This window comes from Gavialis gangeticus, unplaced genomic scaffold, assembly GCF_001723915.1.
Source record: "Gavialis gangeticus isolate Ggan-Ray unplaced genomic scaffold, GavGan_comp1, whole genome shotgun sequence".
Classification (NCBI taxonomy): Eukaryota; Metazoa; Chordata; order Crocodylia; family Gavialidae; genus Gavialis; species Gavialis gangeticus.
The window spans coordinates 8,072,150-8,089,052 of record NW_017729030.1 but is presented as its reverse complement, the minus strand read 5'-3'; the positions used below and the strand labels follow the sequence as shown (position 1 = coordinate 8,089,052).

At 40.3% G+C, this 16,903-nt stretch overlaps 1 protein-coding gene across 2 annotated transcripts in view; it reads right to left on the bottom strand.

Moving 5' to 3' along the window:
* Positions 1-16,903, bottom strand: part of SNX25 (sorting nexin 25) — a 167,974-nt gene that overhangs the window by 30,909 nt on the left and 120,162 nt on the right. Inside the window, exons 9-11 of one of the 2 annotated variants that reach the window (XM_019521916.1) lie at positions 14,769-15,044; positions 7,530-7,685; positions 3,114-3,245 (exon numbers count right to left, since the gene is read on the bottom strand). In XM_019521916.1, the coding sequence (XP_019377461.1) occupies positions 3,114-3,245; positions 7,530-7,685; positions 14,769-15,044 (564 nt within the window). The remainder of the gene's footprint in view (positions 1-3,113; positions 3,246-7,529; positions 7,686-14,768; positions 15,045-16,903) is intronic. The other variant, XM_019521917.1, reaches the window with a different exon arrangement.

The window sequence follows — 16,903 nt, the reverse complement described above, 5'->3', positions numbered from 1 at the left end:
TGGACTCACTAAAGGTTCCCTCCCTTCCAACTGGTTCTCTGTAAAACTCAGAGCTGCATGGCCCTGAAGAGTAAGTCAATAATGACATGACTAATGGAAAGGCCTTTCACCAGCCCCTTGAAACATATAAAGAATATATGAAAGGCTTTTTGGCATAGAACATTTATTCTTCCTAACTCAAGGGAAAATAAGTTCCACTTACCAAACTCAGACTATTAGTCTTACCATCTCTAATGGGACTGCTCAAATGAACAAAGGAAGTAAGATTCACCCCGTATAAGATTCACCCCATATTCTAGGTCTATAAATACAATTCTTTGTGAAATCAGTATTTTTAAAAATAAAGACCATGCTCTAGAACTGACCGTTCTGATTTCAGACCAGAGAAAAAGTCTCTCCCCCAGAATATGAAACACCAACAGACCAACAAGGGATGGACCTGGCTGTGGAGCTGCAGCAGTTTATACCAGTTGAGAATCCAGCTCAGATTGTTGTATGGAATGCTATGGACAAATCTCTCTCAGATAAGATTGCCTTTATACAACTACTAGTTACACTAATCCTTCTTCTCAATTTCTGGAAAACAACCAAAATATTCAGTCTCCAAAGACAGTGGTATCAGGACAGCAGCACAATGATGTGGGTGGGCATCCAGAGCACAGAGGCAATGACGACTTCAATTTGTCTTAGATTTGTAGAAAGTTAGGGTTGGAAGGGATCATCAGGAGATCATCTGGTCCAACCTCCTGCTCAAAGCAGGACCATCCACAGCTACATCATCCCAGCCAAAGCTTTGTCTACTCAGGGCAAAAAAACCTCCAAGGGTAGAGATTCCACCACTTCTCTAGGTAACTAGTCCCAATGCTTTACTACCTTCCTAGTGAGAAAGTTTTTCCTAATATCTAATCTAAACTTCCCTTGCTGCAACTTGAGACCATTGCTCCTTGTTCTGTCATCTGCCACGACTGAACTCAGTCTCTTGTTGCTGACATACTTGTAGAAACCCTTCTTGTTATCTTTCAGATCCCTTGCTAGCTGCAACTCCAAGTGTGCTTTGGCCTTCCTAGCTTCATCCCGGCATGCCCGAGGAATACTCTTATATGCCTCCCTTGTTGTTCATCCAACTTTCCACTTCTTTTAAGCTTCCCTTTTTTGTCTTTTAGCTCACTGAAGAGTTCCCTGGTAAACCAAGCTGGTCTTCTGCCATACTTGCTAGTAGGGGTGCACTGATAAAGATTTTTTGGGCCAATACCAGTGGTCAATTTTCAATGAGCCATATGGGCCAATACCCGTCTGGATTGCTGATATGCAGCCAGCAGCTTGGCAAGCAGCCTCCGGCTGGTAAGTCTGCTGTGGGGGAAGGGGCGAGGGGCTGCTGGGAGGGGAGTTATGGGGTGGGGGCTGCAGCCACCCCAAAATTCACAGTATTCCCCCTCCCAGTGCCACCATCACCCGACCTGAGTGCAGCTCAGCCCATCTCCCCCACCGGGAAGAGCCCTACACCACCCCTGGCCCCAGCCTGCAGTGGCAGCCCACCCTCACCTCATGTGCATATCTGGAGGCACAGGTCCCCCCATGCCCTCCCAGGGTGCATGCAGTGGTGCGAGCCACCACCTCCTTCCCGCACCCCACCCAGACAAACCACTCACAGCTCTGTCCTGCACCCTGCCCCGGCTATGGAGCCCCTGCCCCACTCCCTCCCTCACCACTGGGGCCTCAGTCTGTGCCCTCCATGCCCCTTCCCTCACAACAGATTTACCGCCAAACCCAGCTGCTCTCTACACTGCCAGATTTCATTCCTAGTTGCCTGCATGCTGTGCTGCAGCTGCAGATATGCACAGGGCATTTATTGGCAACATCATTGGCCACATCAGCCAAAAAAAGCTGATTGCTGATACTGTCAATTTTCCTTATATCAGTGCCGATCCAATATGGGACCAATGTATCGGTGCACCTCTACTTGCTAGTCTTCCTGTGCATCAGGACAGTCCATTCCTGCACCCTCAGTAAGGTTTCTTTAAAATGCAACCAGCTCTCCAGGACTCCTTTCCCCCTCAGACAGGCCTCCCATGATATCCTGCCCACCAGTTCTCTGAGTGAATTGAAGTCTGATTTTCTGAAGTCCAGGGTCTTTACTCTGTTGTTCTCTTTCCTTCAGGATCCTAAACGCAGTCATCTCATGGCTGCTGCTGCCCAAGTTGCCATCCACATTCCCCACCAATTCTTCCCTATTTGTCACAGTGCTGCTGGTGCAATTGCAGTTGTGACTGCACAGCTGCCAATGGAAGCTAGGGTCGTGGGGGTTTGTTGTTGGGGTTTTTTTGCTCCCCTGTCCAGCAAGTCAATAAATCTGCTTTAAAGAGAAGAAAATGATGTTATCTTGTGTACCCTCTGAACTCCTATATTTTTCCAACTTGGAAAATTTGGAATAATTCTATAAAACATGCTCATAAGAACTACACCTTCAATATTTCCTGCTCTACCTTTTGTTGCCAATTTAATGCAGTATAGTTTTCCCTGTGTACCCCGATAAGAAGGAAGTACATGGGTTTGAATAACACAAGCTGCAAAAAGACATTCTGTAATGCTGTCTGTAGTTCTTCAGCCAAAGATGGGTAGCCCAAGTCATAAACTGAGGAACATATGAATCTGCATCAGGACAGAACAAAATAATCACACTACCCCTATGAAATTCAGAATTCAGAAATTCCTTTTTGAACCTAAGCCTATTAATCCTTTAAAACGTCATATCGTAATATGAAATATAGCAAGTCTTCAGTGTATGCCAGTAAGAGAACACTGCCTCAGAACATTAGCATCATATGATTATAAGGCATAGATGTGATGTCCTCAGTGACGAAACAACAGTGCTCCTTAGACACCACATCACTTGAAACTGTGCCTTAATTCACTTAAAAGGTACTGCTGTTTCAACACCAAACAACATGAAGATCTAGAAACATCTGAAGATCTAGAAACATAAAAGGATGTGCAGGGAATAGTAGCTGGAAGAGAGATTTTTAAAATAAAAACTGAAAAATGAGTGTAACCAGTACATTTTTTTCATTACCCCAGGAGCTGAAGCTAATTCAGAAGAAAAAGCAAAACCATACCTCCCCTGCCTTTATGAAAGCTTTCCACATGCCAAGGTTCTCACACCACCAATCTGTTCTTGCAATGTGTAGCTGAAGGTCACTGTGCTCTCTCTCCATAAGAGTGATTTCATCCTTCAACTTTGAAACAATCTGCCAAGGCAAAGCTACCAGTTAGGATCTGTAAGAAAATATTTATGATACATATACATGACCATGGGTGTCTTCGGTGATAATATTCGGGAAATGGAAAGGGTGAGGGTGAAGCCTGGGAGGAAGGCAGAGAGGGAGAGAGGAATGATTCCTTAGAGCAAATCATTAAAAATCCCATATCTGTACTATCTATGCAGTCTGAAATAGGTTGGCTGAATCCACTGCATTACTTAAAAGGCAATTCACAGTACTAAAATAGAAACCGAGTTTCAAATATATGCTGAATATCTCACCAGGCTAACATACTCACTATTCACCAGGCTAAAGTGATATTCAGAACAGGAATCTTTTCAAAGGACATTTTAAGTTCATTGGAGGTACACTTGCCCCTTAGTTGGGCAAAAAACTAAAATGTAGCAGATCCCACAAAAACTAGAATTATTTGTTGTTGGGCTTCTAAGCTTTTGGGGGGGGGGCGTTAAAAAAGTGCACACATTTTAAAAGGCTTTCTGACTAGGTCAAAGTTCCTTTCAATGTGTTAGCTCTTAAAAGCAAGCAAGCTGTGTCTTACAATGACAGAAAACTGCATGTCATCATGATTTTAAGAAAATTCGGGAATGTGTATAAAATATTGTGCACTTAAAGCAGTCAAAAAAACAAGACACTCTGTGTATTTAAGGTAACTCAAGTTTGTGAGGCATGTTCTTTTTGTACAATTTGCACCAATTGTAGTGCATCCACATTTACAGCAATTCTACTACCATGTATTCAAGTTTTTGTGTTCTTTTAAGATGATGAAGGGTCATTTAAATTCCTGGTACACAATGCTCTGTGAACAGCTATCTTCCTCTTGGGGTGGCATCTCCATTTTCAAGTACCTGTATATAGATCATTTTTGTGATCATCTTATTTTAGCTAGTAAGAATATTAATGAGATATTATGGAAAACAACAGCATCAATAAAGGATCCATAGGGACTGTTACAGCCTGACCACAGGTAAACAATTGTGGAGCTCAGAGAATAAACTGACTCCATTTCAAAAACATATAGCAATGCTAAAAGACAAAGAATATCCAAATAAAGCCCAGAAGTATAAGCTAAATGCCACTGTTCACCAATACAAGGAGGTATTTTTTTCCTAAAAAGAGAGCATGTGCCAAAACAGTTTATTTGTTAAGACTGAAATGACACAACAAATGTGATTTGGTCAAGATGTGCAATATATCATATAACAATGGTTTAGTTACATAGATATTTCTGACCATCGGCAAAGAACCTTGAAAATATAATACCACTGGAATCAACAAGGAAATACATTTCATTCTCTCAAGTAAATACACTATACTCATAACTATAAGCTAACCAGTATATGAATTCATGCATATTTTACATAGCATCTACAGTTGTCCAGTTTACTTTTTTGTACATTTAAGGCTACATAGGAAATGGTGTTAGTAATAAATCGGCTATACCACTGTAAGGAATGTTTTGCCTGAAAATCTCGTTTCATATTTTTAAGATACTTAATAAAAACATCAAAAGTTATATTTCTAAATGTCTAAGACAATTTTATTTCCCTTACTAATTCATATAATTTAAAGGAAAATCATTTTAAAAAAATAGAATTTCCTTCGCATCATTTATTCCAGCAGGTGGCAACATTTTGTGGTGGCAGGACAGAATGGCACAATTCAAGTCCTAGCAGGCTAGCGTTAGGACCTGACCAAACCTACCACTACTGCTTCTCCCTGTCAGCAGCTGCAAAGCAGCACAAGGAAGCTCCTTCCGGCCTGGCTGCCCCGCCATTCAGCTGTAGCACAGCGTGGTACAGGCAAAGTACTGTTGAAGCCTCAGCTCCACAGATCAGATCCAGGATGTCAACCTTAGGTTCAATTTTTTCATTGTTTCACAGCTCAGGGAATGAAAACAGAAGTTACAAGTTTTACTTTCCAGTCACTGGGTCTGGTGCATGGAGATCCAAATGTGACTCACTTGGAAAATATTTATGTCCAAATGAAAACAAGACCTAAGAGCATTTTTTTAGTTTGCATGTAACCTAATAAAAAGAAAACTGGCAGCATAAAACCCCCATTTAGATAATATTGACACATTTATCCATAAGATTCTGCACTCACACACAAGATATTTGGGCATCAACTGCAGAATAAAAAAAACTGACACATACTCAAAGGGTAAGACTGCGACAGCCTGTGTAGCAGTGGCTCTTATTCTTGAAAAGGACATTTGCCTGGCAGTGCTTTGCATTACATTTTTGTGCTCTCTCTGCTGCGTTTAATATGCAATGTTGACAACCGGAATTAAAAGCTTTTTTTCTTTTTTTTTTATTACAAATTATTATTTTTCATTTGTCTCCCTCAATCCTTTCTTCCAGTTCCTAATGGATCTAAAATTAACATTTTTTATTCCTTATTTGCATAGCTGTCATTGAGGATATGACAATGTGGACTAGGATGTTGGGTGAAATTAAATTGGAGGCACAAATCCTACTGAGTTCACATACTGTAAACAGAATCTACACAGAAACAGAAAAGGAAGATAAAGAACCAGGTGGTACATTTTGATAAAAAGGTAATCTAATGCAGAGCTTTCCCCAACAGACTACAAATACTTTAAAAGTAGGTCAAATAACTAGTTTTCTTACCCTTTCACATTTTGTCATTTCATTTATATAAAGAGTTCTTCCTCTCAGAGCATTAGTGGACTCATTTGCTTTCAACATTTTAAGAATTTAAACAAATGAGAAAACATCTGTCAAATTAAAAATAGTATCAAAATGAATATGAAATTGAGGAGGGAATTTAAATAAATCTGTTAATAATTCACAAATTATATTTTTGCTATTCATTAAATAATGGCCTTATTTTCAGAGAAGCTGAGCAACTGCAGCTCCCATTGACTTGTGTGAATTATGCATGCTCACCATCCAGAAAAAAAGAAAATCAGTGATGGATCAAAAACTGGAACCTGAAGTTTAAACCTTTCGAATTGCAGAATGAAAGGGGATTCAGATATGAATACCTACTTCTCAGCTGCTGCCCGCATGGAAAATATTTATAGGAGTAGCCATTCTAAGAACAATTGGCTAAAGTTTGTAGAAGTCTTGAAAGAAGAGCTTGACTTCACAAGACATCTACCATTTAGGGCTAAAAAATATCATAAGAACTCAAAACTCTGGCATGCTCTTAGCTGAACCACTGCACTAAGTCATCTTTGAATCTGAACATTAGTCAGAATCTAATCAAGATCTACCACTTCAGACCTAAAAAAAAATACATTTGAGAAAAAAAATGGTGTCACACTGCAAAAAACAATGACATTAAGGCACATTTTGTTCCAATACTGTAGGACTTTTCACCTGCCTTCACCTTGAAACAGTGTGGTAAAAGAATGGCCTCTGGATTATAAATAACAATTTGCAAACCAATTTAGTTATTCTTTTGTAGAAGTTTTCTTTAATTAAGAAAATGTATTATCATGCTCCATTTAAGCCAGCAGAGGGAGCACAAGTTAAGTAATAAACCAGATCCCCAAAGCCATAGTGCTTTTGGGGAAGCAAGAGTAACTAGAACAGGCTTCTTTGCTTATGGTTGTATAAGCATTTAACTGGAGAAGAGTGAGGCAGATGCACATAAAAAACATATTTACCAAATAGAAGAAAGTTAAAGAAACATTTTCAGGCTCCTGCCAGCCTGCAGAATAGATGCCACTTTGGCAGCCTGTGTGGCATATGGTAGATCAAGGAGGTGACAATAAGCACAGCGGCAGACAGGCTCTGGAGCCACCCACCCTGCACAGAGGCACATGTCTGAATTGAAACACTGTCGACCCTAGATTGGCCTTGTTAGCCCATCTTCAGACCTACAGATAAAGCAATCATGGAAGACAATCATCCTTGACAGTGAGAGATTGCAGATGCAGATATATGTGGCAGATAGGGCAGGAGACAGAAAACAGAAGAACAGATGAGGCAGAGAGCACAAGGAAGCAGAAAGTGAGTAGAAAACTGGATACAGAGAACAGGGCAAGAAGCAGAAAGCTGAACAATAGACCAGGCAGGAGAAGAGGATCAGCATGGCACACAGGAATGTTGTGGTGGTAATTTGTGGCACACCTACCAAGAAAGTTAGCTCCCACTGCTCTAATGTATGTCTAGAATACAACTCTATGGAGCAGGAATTGTGCCTGCTTTGGAACAGTACCAGTGTACTGTTGGGATCATGCAAGTGAGTGAAATAAAAACAGACTGAAAATAGCGAAGTTACCTTTTTGTCGGGTTTTGGTGAATTACATATGGAATTTAGAGCCTGTCTCTTATATTCAAGTTTGTCATTTAGCTGGCGAAGTTTATTTACAGCGTAACTGGCCTGTTCATTAATTCTTGTGCTGCATTCATCAATAGTTTCTTCACAACTCTGGCTCTAGAAATAAAGATCTGGTTAGCAAACAATCCATATCGCTAATGTACAATAAGAGTAAATTTGTTATGTGTTTGCTATGCATGTTTCATTATTTGCACTTTATATCCCGTATACGAAATAACCAACTAATTTTGTAGACAAACCCAGAAGTATGAGTGCACGCTGCACATGTCAGCAGATTGTCTCTCACAGACATGAACAACTGGTGCCTCTCAAGACGCGGGAGAGGGCACATTTGTAGGCAGCAGTGTCGGCAACAAGCAGTGAATGCCTGCAGTCACCGGCGCAGCAGCGGCAGGCAGGCGGGGGGGCAAGCAGCGAGTGGGGACTGCCCGCAGATGCCAGTGGCAGTGGTGAGGACAGGTGGGTGGCGAGTGGCAACTGCCCACAGAAGCCAGTGGCAGCAGCCAATATCGGGGGGGGCACATGTCCATCTCACGCCCCTCCCTACACGTCGCCTATATTTCACAGGTGTTTGAAAGCTCCATATCCATCATGTAATACACAATTAAGAAGTACCCAGACAGCATTAGTTTCAGTTAGATTAAGGCTCTTTTACACTGCTCTCATAGTAGAATAGAGATTTCCACTGAGGCTACAGCGTGAGAGTAAGACTCAAAATTTCTAACATGAAAGTAGAAGGGAGTTTGGTGGTTACGCTCAGTATTTAACAGCAAGCAGTTGAATGAATACTGTGCATCTGAAGCTGGATAACAAAAGTAAATGGGTGCAAATTTTATAAATAAAATCAATTTTCAAAAATTCTGAACTAACCTGAAACTTTTTAATAATTTATTGTTATGACTGGATTTTACTTCTGTTTTACAAGTTTAATAATTTTTTTTTTTTTAAAAGTACTATAATTATATATATTACCATGACTCTGTGTTTCATGTTCTCCTAGTATTATAATGAATCAACACATGGACATTCACTTCTCAGCCAATACAAACAATAGGCATAAAATACGTATGGTCAGCACAAAGGTTTACACCTTTGGGAAACCTGGTCATTACACACCCCTCCAAGTCATGACTAATGCCATCTTCCCTTGCCTGTTGGGTTGTCTCTATCTTGGAAGATGACCTAGACATCCAGTGAAGACAGGCAACCTGATTTGCACCTTCTCTTCAAGAGGCTCCGCCCCTTTTCTAAATTCTTAGGGTTTGTAGAACTTTGTCTGTGGCAATCAGATTAATTTAACCCTACGAGAAATGTGCATGGGCTCTCTCTGGAAAGTGCTCTATAAAATTTAATGAAAAAAATTAACATTCCTTTTGAATTAAATAAACAAAAGGGTTTCATTCTGTATTTAATTCTATACATTTTTTAGGAAGTTTGTCATTAATTGACCAGCAGTCCTTAATCTGATCCTTCAAATAAGGAGGTAGATTGGTTTAGATGAGAGAGCTTTCAGGCTAAAAAAGCTGGATCTTTTTCCCCAATTCTGTCACTTGCCTACTGTGAAGTTGGACAACCAACTTCCACTCTGGGCCCCCGTTTCCTCCCACCTATTTTTCTGTTTTGTCCACATAGGTGTATGTGTACAGCAGTAATTCAGCGAGACTTGACTGGGGCCTCTATGTACTACAACAGCACTGAACAGTATGCATGGACTCAACGAACATCACCACGGAAGAAAAGACTGTATATGACAAGTGAAGAATGGATATGGAAAAACATGAAAGCAGCTCAACCAAAATAATTTAAATCACTGAAAGAGAGTGAGGTTTAACTAAATTTGGCCAAATGTAATGAAATGCTTCAAAAGCATACTAATTAAAAAGCAGAAACTGTATTCATAGGGAAACAGAGAATGACACCTTGTTATTTTCAGCACCTGAGAAACTTTTTAGACAGCAAATACTACTAGAATCACTAGATTTAATTCAAGATATTAAAACTGACTACAGTCCGCAACAATACCTGGTGAGAGTAACAACTGCTTATCAGCAATTTTCCTACCATTTATCTATTCAGATGATACTCTGTAAAAGCAACAGCCAATTAGTCTGAATAAGGTATGACCCCTGCCCCACCTTCATCCAGCTGGCAACATTACGACGCCAAGTCACAGACATGCCACTAATAACTGGCATTGATTGTATTTTTTTGACATTTATCTATACACTATAATACAAGATGTGCCCATTACTTTGGATAACACCACAGTCAAGTAAAAATTAAAGTTAAATGCTAAAACAAATTATGTTTTTATTGGCACATTAGTCTTTCAAAACATGGACATTCTAGTTATTTCAGTAATATGCTGCCTTTAGCATTAGGAGCCAAACATTTTTGTCAAAGAGTTAAAGCAGACACTTGTTTCTCTTACATTCTCAATTCATAAAACTTCAAATAAGTCCTCTGTAAAGAAGAGAAGTGGTGTGCTCTAGTGACTTAGAAAAAACATAATTACTGCCTTATAAATTCAAGATAATCTACTCATTATTCATAAAGTCTTCATTTGTTTACAAATTGCATCATAGCACTATGTATTTGGACAAAGAACTTGCAATAGTCTTTGCATTATTATAGCCATCTTCACTGGATTGCTGCCAATAGCATCTATGGAACATTTTGTTACTCCTGTTTGTCAGACAGAAAATATTAATGTGATACTATAAAATTCTTCACTAATTAGCTACATGCTGTGAGCACTGTTCAGGCAAAGACATCTTAAGACGAGGGGAATCAAGAGTATAGATTGCAGGATTTGGCTTTTAATAAGCTTTCAAACAAAAAAACAACAGAAAACTATGCATCCTGATAAATGAAACATGAATAACATTTTCATCCATGCATTTATGCAGGCTTGGCAGAATTCACAATTTTTTAAATATAATTTTGATGCCTAAAAATTGATGTTTATTTTTAAGCATTTATTTTTATTAATTTGAATTTTTAGGATTGAATGATATTAGGGATGTGGGGGCATGTGCGTGCATGCATGTGTATGTGTGCGCGCACACACACCCACACCCCCCTGCATCTTCCTCTGAGCCAGCACAAAGGAGGCGCAGGGGAAGCTCTTTTGCCCCCAGCCCCCCAGCCCAGGAGAAGGTCCCTGCTCCATGGCACCCCCTGCTCCCCAGCAAGGAAACTTCTAGCTGAGGCAGTGGCATTTGTTCCCTGCAACCAGTGGCTCATTCCTTCCATCAGCTCCTGCCTGAGTTTGCAAGGGAGGGCCCAGCTGGCTGGCACCTTGCAGGAACTGAGATGGGGAGGCAGGGGACAGGGCAGACACACTGCCCAGCCTGCCCCCAGCCACTATCCACCCCTCCCCCACCCAGACCCCTCTGAATACTACAGTGGCAGCCTATTGTTACTAGTTCTTTCTATAAATTTTGATTATTAATGATGGAAATGTTTTGTCATTAGAGTGTGAGGTGAATTCACCATTTATCAACACTTATGGACAAAAACTGAATCCTGCCAAGGATACTATGCCATTGGCGGATACTAATCGGAGTGGGCCACACATTAGAAATACAGTATTAAGAGATATATTGGAGAAGGAGGGGGGAGGGGGGGGAACAGAGGTCCCTGCAATTGAGAATGGCAAATGCAAGGCATATTGACTAGCAATTCCACCAACAGCAGAGGCCTCACAAAATCAGGGCCACAGCTTTATTTCTCTCTATAACCCGGCAACAGTACACAGAGGCTATAAAGAGATGTCTTCTTTGAAGTGCGGTCAGCTGTTATGGGATGTGTCCCAGCACGGGTGATTCACTTCACTGGGCAGCACAGATGATTCCCACTGTCCTGAGTCAGGGCCCACTCTCCCCCTATAAAGAAAACAGATATCTGCCACAAAAAAAGAGGCACAATTATTTACTACCTATTCGCGCAGCCATAAATTTGGACATTTGTGGCATGGATGTCTGTTTGCTTGAGCTCTGTGCCACCTGTTTGCAGCCTTTGTGGGAAGTGGGGAAAGGAAAGAAGTCAAGTTCTGGCCATATCTGTTATATTGCTGTAACAAACTTTGATGTGAAGTATAGTCTACCATTCTGGTTCCCTTACAGACATTATAGGTTTCCTTGAAGGTGTGCTTCTTGCCCTCTATCCATGTTGTAACTCTGTCTTTTACCCAGTTTTCAGAGATGCTACATACCCATTCCTCCTACACTGTCTTGGAAAAAAGTAGGCATTTACCAGCCAGAGGGATTTAAAAATAAGTGAAACCATCAGCCTCTGCTAAGAGAATGAAACACTCCAGAAACAAACAATTCTGCTAGAGGAAATGGATTTCTCAGTTGCATCTTTTACTATAGATGAAGCCGAAAAGCCATTAGTCAACAATGCAATTTCTCCCCATATCTGAAAGCCCATGGGGAGCTTCTGGAGTTAAGATTCAATCCTTCTTATTCTCAGTTAAAAACCCTTGAGACACACCAGACAGCAGTTAGCTTGGCTACGTTAGAGAAAAGTGCTCTAATTGTACACTCTTTGTTATCGATTTGTGATAAACAGTTAAAAAAAAGAAGATTTTTCCCCGTCGCAGAATAGCTGGCATATTGCTCTTTACAAGTTTCATGTCAGAGGCAGCCTTTAAATTCTGCATATATTCCCTCAAGATTTTAAAACGACACCTGAGGCTAAGGCTAAAGAATTAGATTTTAAGAACTGTGGAAGAATCCAAGATAGATATCACCTGACAGAAGAGAGAGAGCTATTCTTGAAGTGTTATGTCAGTATGTCCAGAAAAATTGCTATTTGTGTCAGGCTCTGGATAAAATACATTAGGCGATTAATATTGGGGGAGGGGCGGTGTTTAATCATTTGGGCTATACAATAACAGTGTTTTCTGAAAATCCTGGTGACTGCTTGGATCCCCAGGACACACCCTTGATGTGCCTACCATCTCCAGATTATTTAAAGCATATGAAGCTGAGCATCAGGAAGGGGATGAAACATGTACAGCAGGGTTCTTGAATCCTTTATCAAAAACAATTTGAGGGAGGAACAAATGTTCAAAGAAGGAATATGCTGCAGAACTATGCATCAATAGCATTTGCTTAAAACAGTTTCTCTCTCAAAATTATTTCTTTTTTCCCCAATAGGTAGAACAGATAGAATACAGTATTTTAAGAGCTTTCAATTATATTTAATTGATACATCTGAAAGTTTAACAATTTAAAAAAAATGTTTGAAAGCATTTACAATTGTGGAATGCATCTCAATACATCCAGACTCTAAGTTCCTGTTTGAGCACCCATGTCTGGCCTTTAACTTTTCTTTTTCTTAGCTTATCCACTTACAAACCAAAGATACTAATAGACCTGGACTTATATTGGGATTTATTCATTAAATGTCTGCAAAATGGGTTCAAGATTCTTGGACAAGAAGTAGTACTAGTTATTTTGATTTAGCTGCTGAATTGGCTTATAACAATTGCTGCTACAAAAATCTGGCCCAGGAGAGCCACCATTTGGGGGGGGAGGCATGGGGGGAAAATCACTTTACAGTATTCTCAATTTAATTTTTTAATATCTTCAATTGTAGCCTTACTTTGTTTTCTAGCATTATCCTCTAATATAGCATTAAAATGAGCTTCTCTGTGAAATTAATAAATAATATTAAGATTCAGATATACTATAATGCTTTATCTTCATTTGAAAGATAACCAGTATAAAACTCTCAAACACTACTTTTTCTCTCCCTCTTATGATTTTTTTTTAGTACCTATATTCTGCAGCTATTTAAGGCTTTAAAAATTAGGACTTATGTGGAAGTAACAAATTTAGTTATTTTATTTCACCATATTTCAGTTGTTTTAACAGACCCCTATAACTAGTAATAAGTTTGACTATTAATAATAATAGTCAATTTCATAGCTGACTTAAAAATCAGTTATTTCAGCAGTAATTATCATCACCTGAAAACAAAATGAAAGTGCATCTCCACTTCCTTCATAAAACAGCACAACTCTCAACTTCTAAAGAGCATGAGAGATAGCATCAAAAAATCTGAGACATTTAGAAACCCGGAAGGCCTCTATAAGCTTTTGCTAATTTAACAAAGTCCAACTATTCTGCCATCTTAAAGATATCATATCTCATTCAATTAAGGACTGTACCTTTTTAAAACATTTTAGCACCTGTTCAGTGTTGTCTTAGTGATCAAAATAAAACAAAAAATCAACATGAAAACAACTGGTGATACATAATAATACATGCTAATGCTGAGGTTCACTATTACTATGATACTGTGCTTGCATTGTGATTAACAACTGCCCCAAAGACAACCCAGTGACTACCCAAAAAACAGATGTGCTTAGATTTCGTTCTTTTAGATAAAAGAATGAAAACTGTACTTGGTAACTATAAAGTGCAAAGACAACACTCTCAAAATAGACTCAGCAGAGCTGGACAAATAGTTTCCTTCTTAATCAACAAACACTATGTGTCCTTGTAACTTAAGAAAAAGGCCTCTGCTGTGCGCATGCTACCATAGCTCTTAAGTCCCTGAAAAAAAATATGAAGCATGGATCCTTAGGCTCTGACTTTTTATATTTGCTGGTGGATGCTTGCAGGCATTTAAAAAAACAAAAACAAAAACAGCACTTTAACTTGGCAGAAAAGCAGTGCACGTTACTTCTACCCGGCTCTGCAGTGTCTGTAAAGATTAGGTGCTTTAAGTGGGGTTTTTTGGCACTTTTATCTAATTGCTGACTGAATGAGCTTTAGTTAAAAGCACCAAAAACCCTTGCTGAGTGTGAAAGTGCCCAATCTTTACAGACACTACAGAGCTGGGTTGAAGTAACGCACTGCTACTTCTGGTAAAGTGTGGGTTTTTTTCTTTTTCTTTTATTTTTTTAAAACTTTTTTACATCTACAGGCAGCTTTGTGGGTGCTGAGCACCCACTAATTTTTTTCAGTGGGTGCTTGAACCCTGGAACATGGAGTCAGCACCTATCCAGGGATTAATTTTGTCATGTTTGGAGGAGCAGCAACTAGAAAACAGATCAAAGAAAGAAAGATGAATGCAGAACTTGAAATTAGGAAATGCTCCTTAGTTTTATTCCCAGATCACCTACCAGTAACTTAAGCAGCAGAAATTGGAGATCTGACTCACCACTCCATGCTTGTCCTCAGCAGTTAGTTGAACAGCACTTCTTTCTTCTTCTTTCTTAATCAGCCTCTCATACAAATCACTGACGATGAATGAGGGGTAGTATCTATCCTTCAGTGTTCCATAAACAGCAGTCTGAATTTTATAGAATACCTCAATGCCTTTATTACCCACAAGGCTTTGCTGTATTTCTTTGTAAAGTGATTTTTCCACAGGGATTTCTTTGCTTTCCACAAAAAATTTTTGATAAATTTCACTCACCAGTTGAGGTATTTCAGTCTGAGAAATTGAGGGGGGGGGTGTGAAAAAACAAACAAAAAACAAACCTTTAAATATATCAGTCCTCAAAATCCTGATGCATTTAATATGAAAAAGGCTGAACTAGCTAAACTCATGCCCAGGCACGTCAGTACACATCTCAGCTGCTTTGCTTGTGCACCCATGCAGAGCTGTCAGTTTTACAGGTGACACAAGTCTTCAAAACAGAGGACCTGCCAAGCCCTAAGACAACTTAATCTCTACATAAATTATGTGCATCAAATTTTGTATCATATTTAAAGAACTGTGTACCATACTTGCACTCTGCTTACTGTTTTAATTAAAACAGAAGGAACAGAAGGAACCCGTCATTGTGGTAGTTTTCTTAGCTTCTAGCTTTAACTGGGCAAACAAATTCTCTTCCTACAAAATATTTTGTTTTTCGTACAACTATAAATAGTGTTGGTTTTTTGAGAGAGAAAACACCACAATATATATGCACACAGATAGATATGGACACACATTTCCAATGTGCACAAAAGAAGGTACAGGGATAAAAAATTACGCTACCAAGGAAAAAAAGAGGGTGTGGGGAGACTAATCTGCAACCATTTCCCTGATGGTATCAGATGACCCAGGTATCAAGCAGAAGAAGGGTTCCATGGACCATCATAAGCATAAAACGTAGAACCTCTTTAAAAATGAGTAGACATGAGTCAGGGCATTAAAACACACAAGGCCATCATAGTTAATAGGTCTGGGAGTAATTAGCAGCACTTCTGAGCTATACACAAACAACAATTTCTACGTGCGTTAGATACTTATGTTTTACGGACAAACCGCAATCTGTAGTCATCCAGTAACTATTCAGTCCAACCATGTCTTACACTGCTCATTATTCATGGCATCAGCTAACACCAGCTGAAGTTACCCACTTTCTACCAAGAGAACTGTCATTCTCCTGGTAGAAAACAGATGCTCAAGGTTTTTTTTTCCTTGAGCACCAAAAGTAGCTGCTCCAGGCAAAAAATAACCCAGGAACAATTATGCTTAAATTGCTCCACGTTTTTCCTGGGACACTGAACATCTGCACACTTTTCCCCAACTTAACTCTTTCTGGGGACAAGAAGTGTGGAGCTGGGGGAAAGGTTTCCAAGCCTTTCCAAGATCAGGGTCACCCTAGTCTAGAGAAGGTATGGGGGCAGCTGCTCTCCTCCTGCCCATCTACAGAAGAGGAAGGGAAGAGCACACCCAAGTGCTCCACGCTTACTTCTCACACCAGAGTTCTTTGCAGTGCCATTCCCTCTGTCTAGCAGCCTGGTACCAAGTGAAGACTACGTCCTACCCATTCAGCTGAGCAGCAAGGGTGGCAATTGAAAATCTGGCATGGGCAGCAGCTCTTGGCTGCACTGGCTTCCCCTTGCATCCCCACCCCACTGCTCAGCTGAGCTAAAAGGAGGCAATTTAAAAGCTGCAGGGACCAGGAGTCATTCTTGAAGAAAGCCTCCCAAGCCTGGGCCCCAAACCCCTGCAGATTCCTCATGTCTCCCCTGCTACTCAGCTGAACAACAGAGAGAGCCAATTAAAAGCTGAAGGGGTCAGCAGCCTGGCATGCAGAGACTTTCCCCAAGCCCAGCTCCCAGCCCTGCCAGCTTCCCCTTGCTGTACAGAAGCAGAATAGGGCAAGGCAGGCTGCTGCACCACAATGGCAAGGCTTGGGACTCTTGCCACCACAGCAAAATGGCCCTGCCTGGGTTAGTCTGGAGCAGGCTGCTGTGCCCCTGCACTAAGGATCCCCTTGCTGCGACAGCTGAGTGCATCCCTCGACCTCCCTGCACTCCTCCAGGTCAGTCTGGAGGAATGCAAGGAGTCAAGGTGGA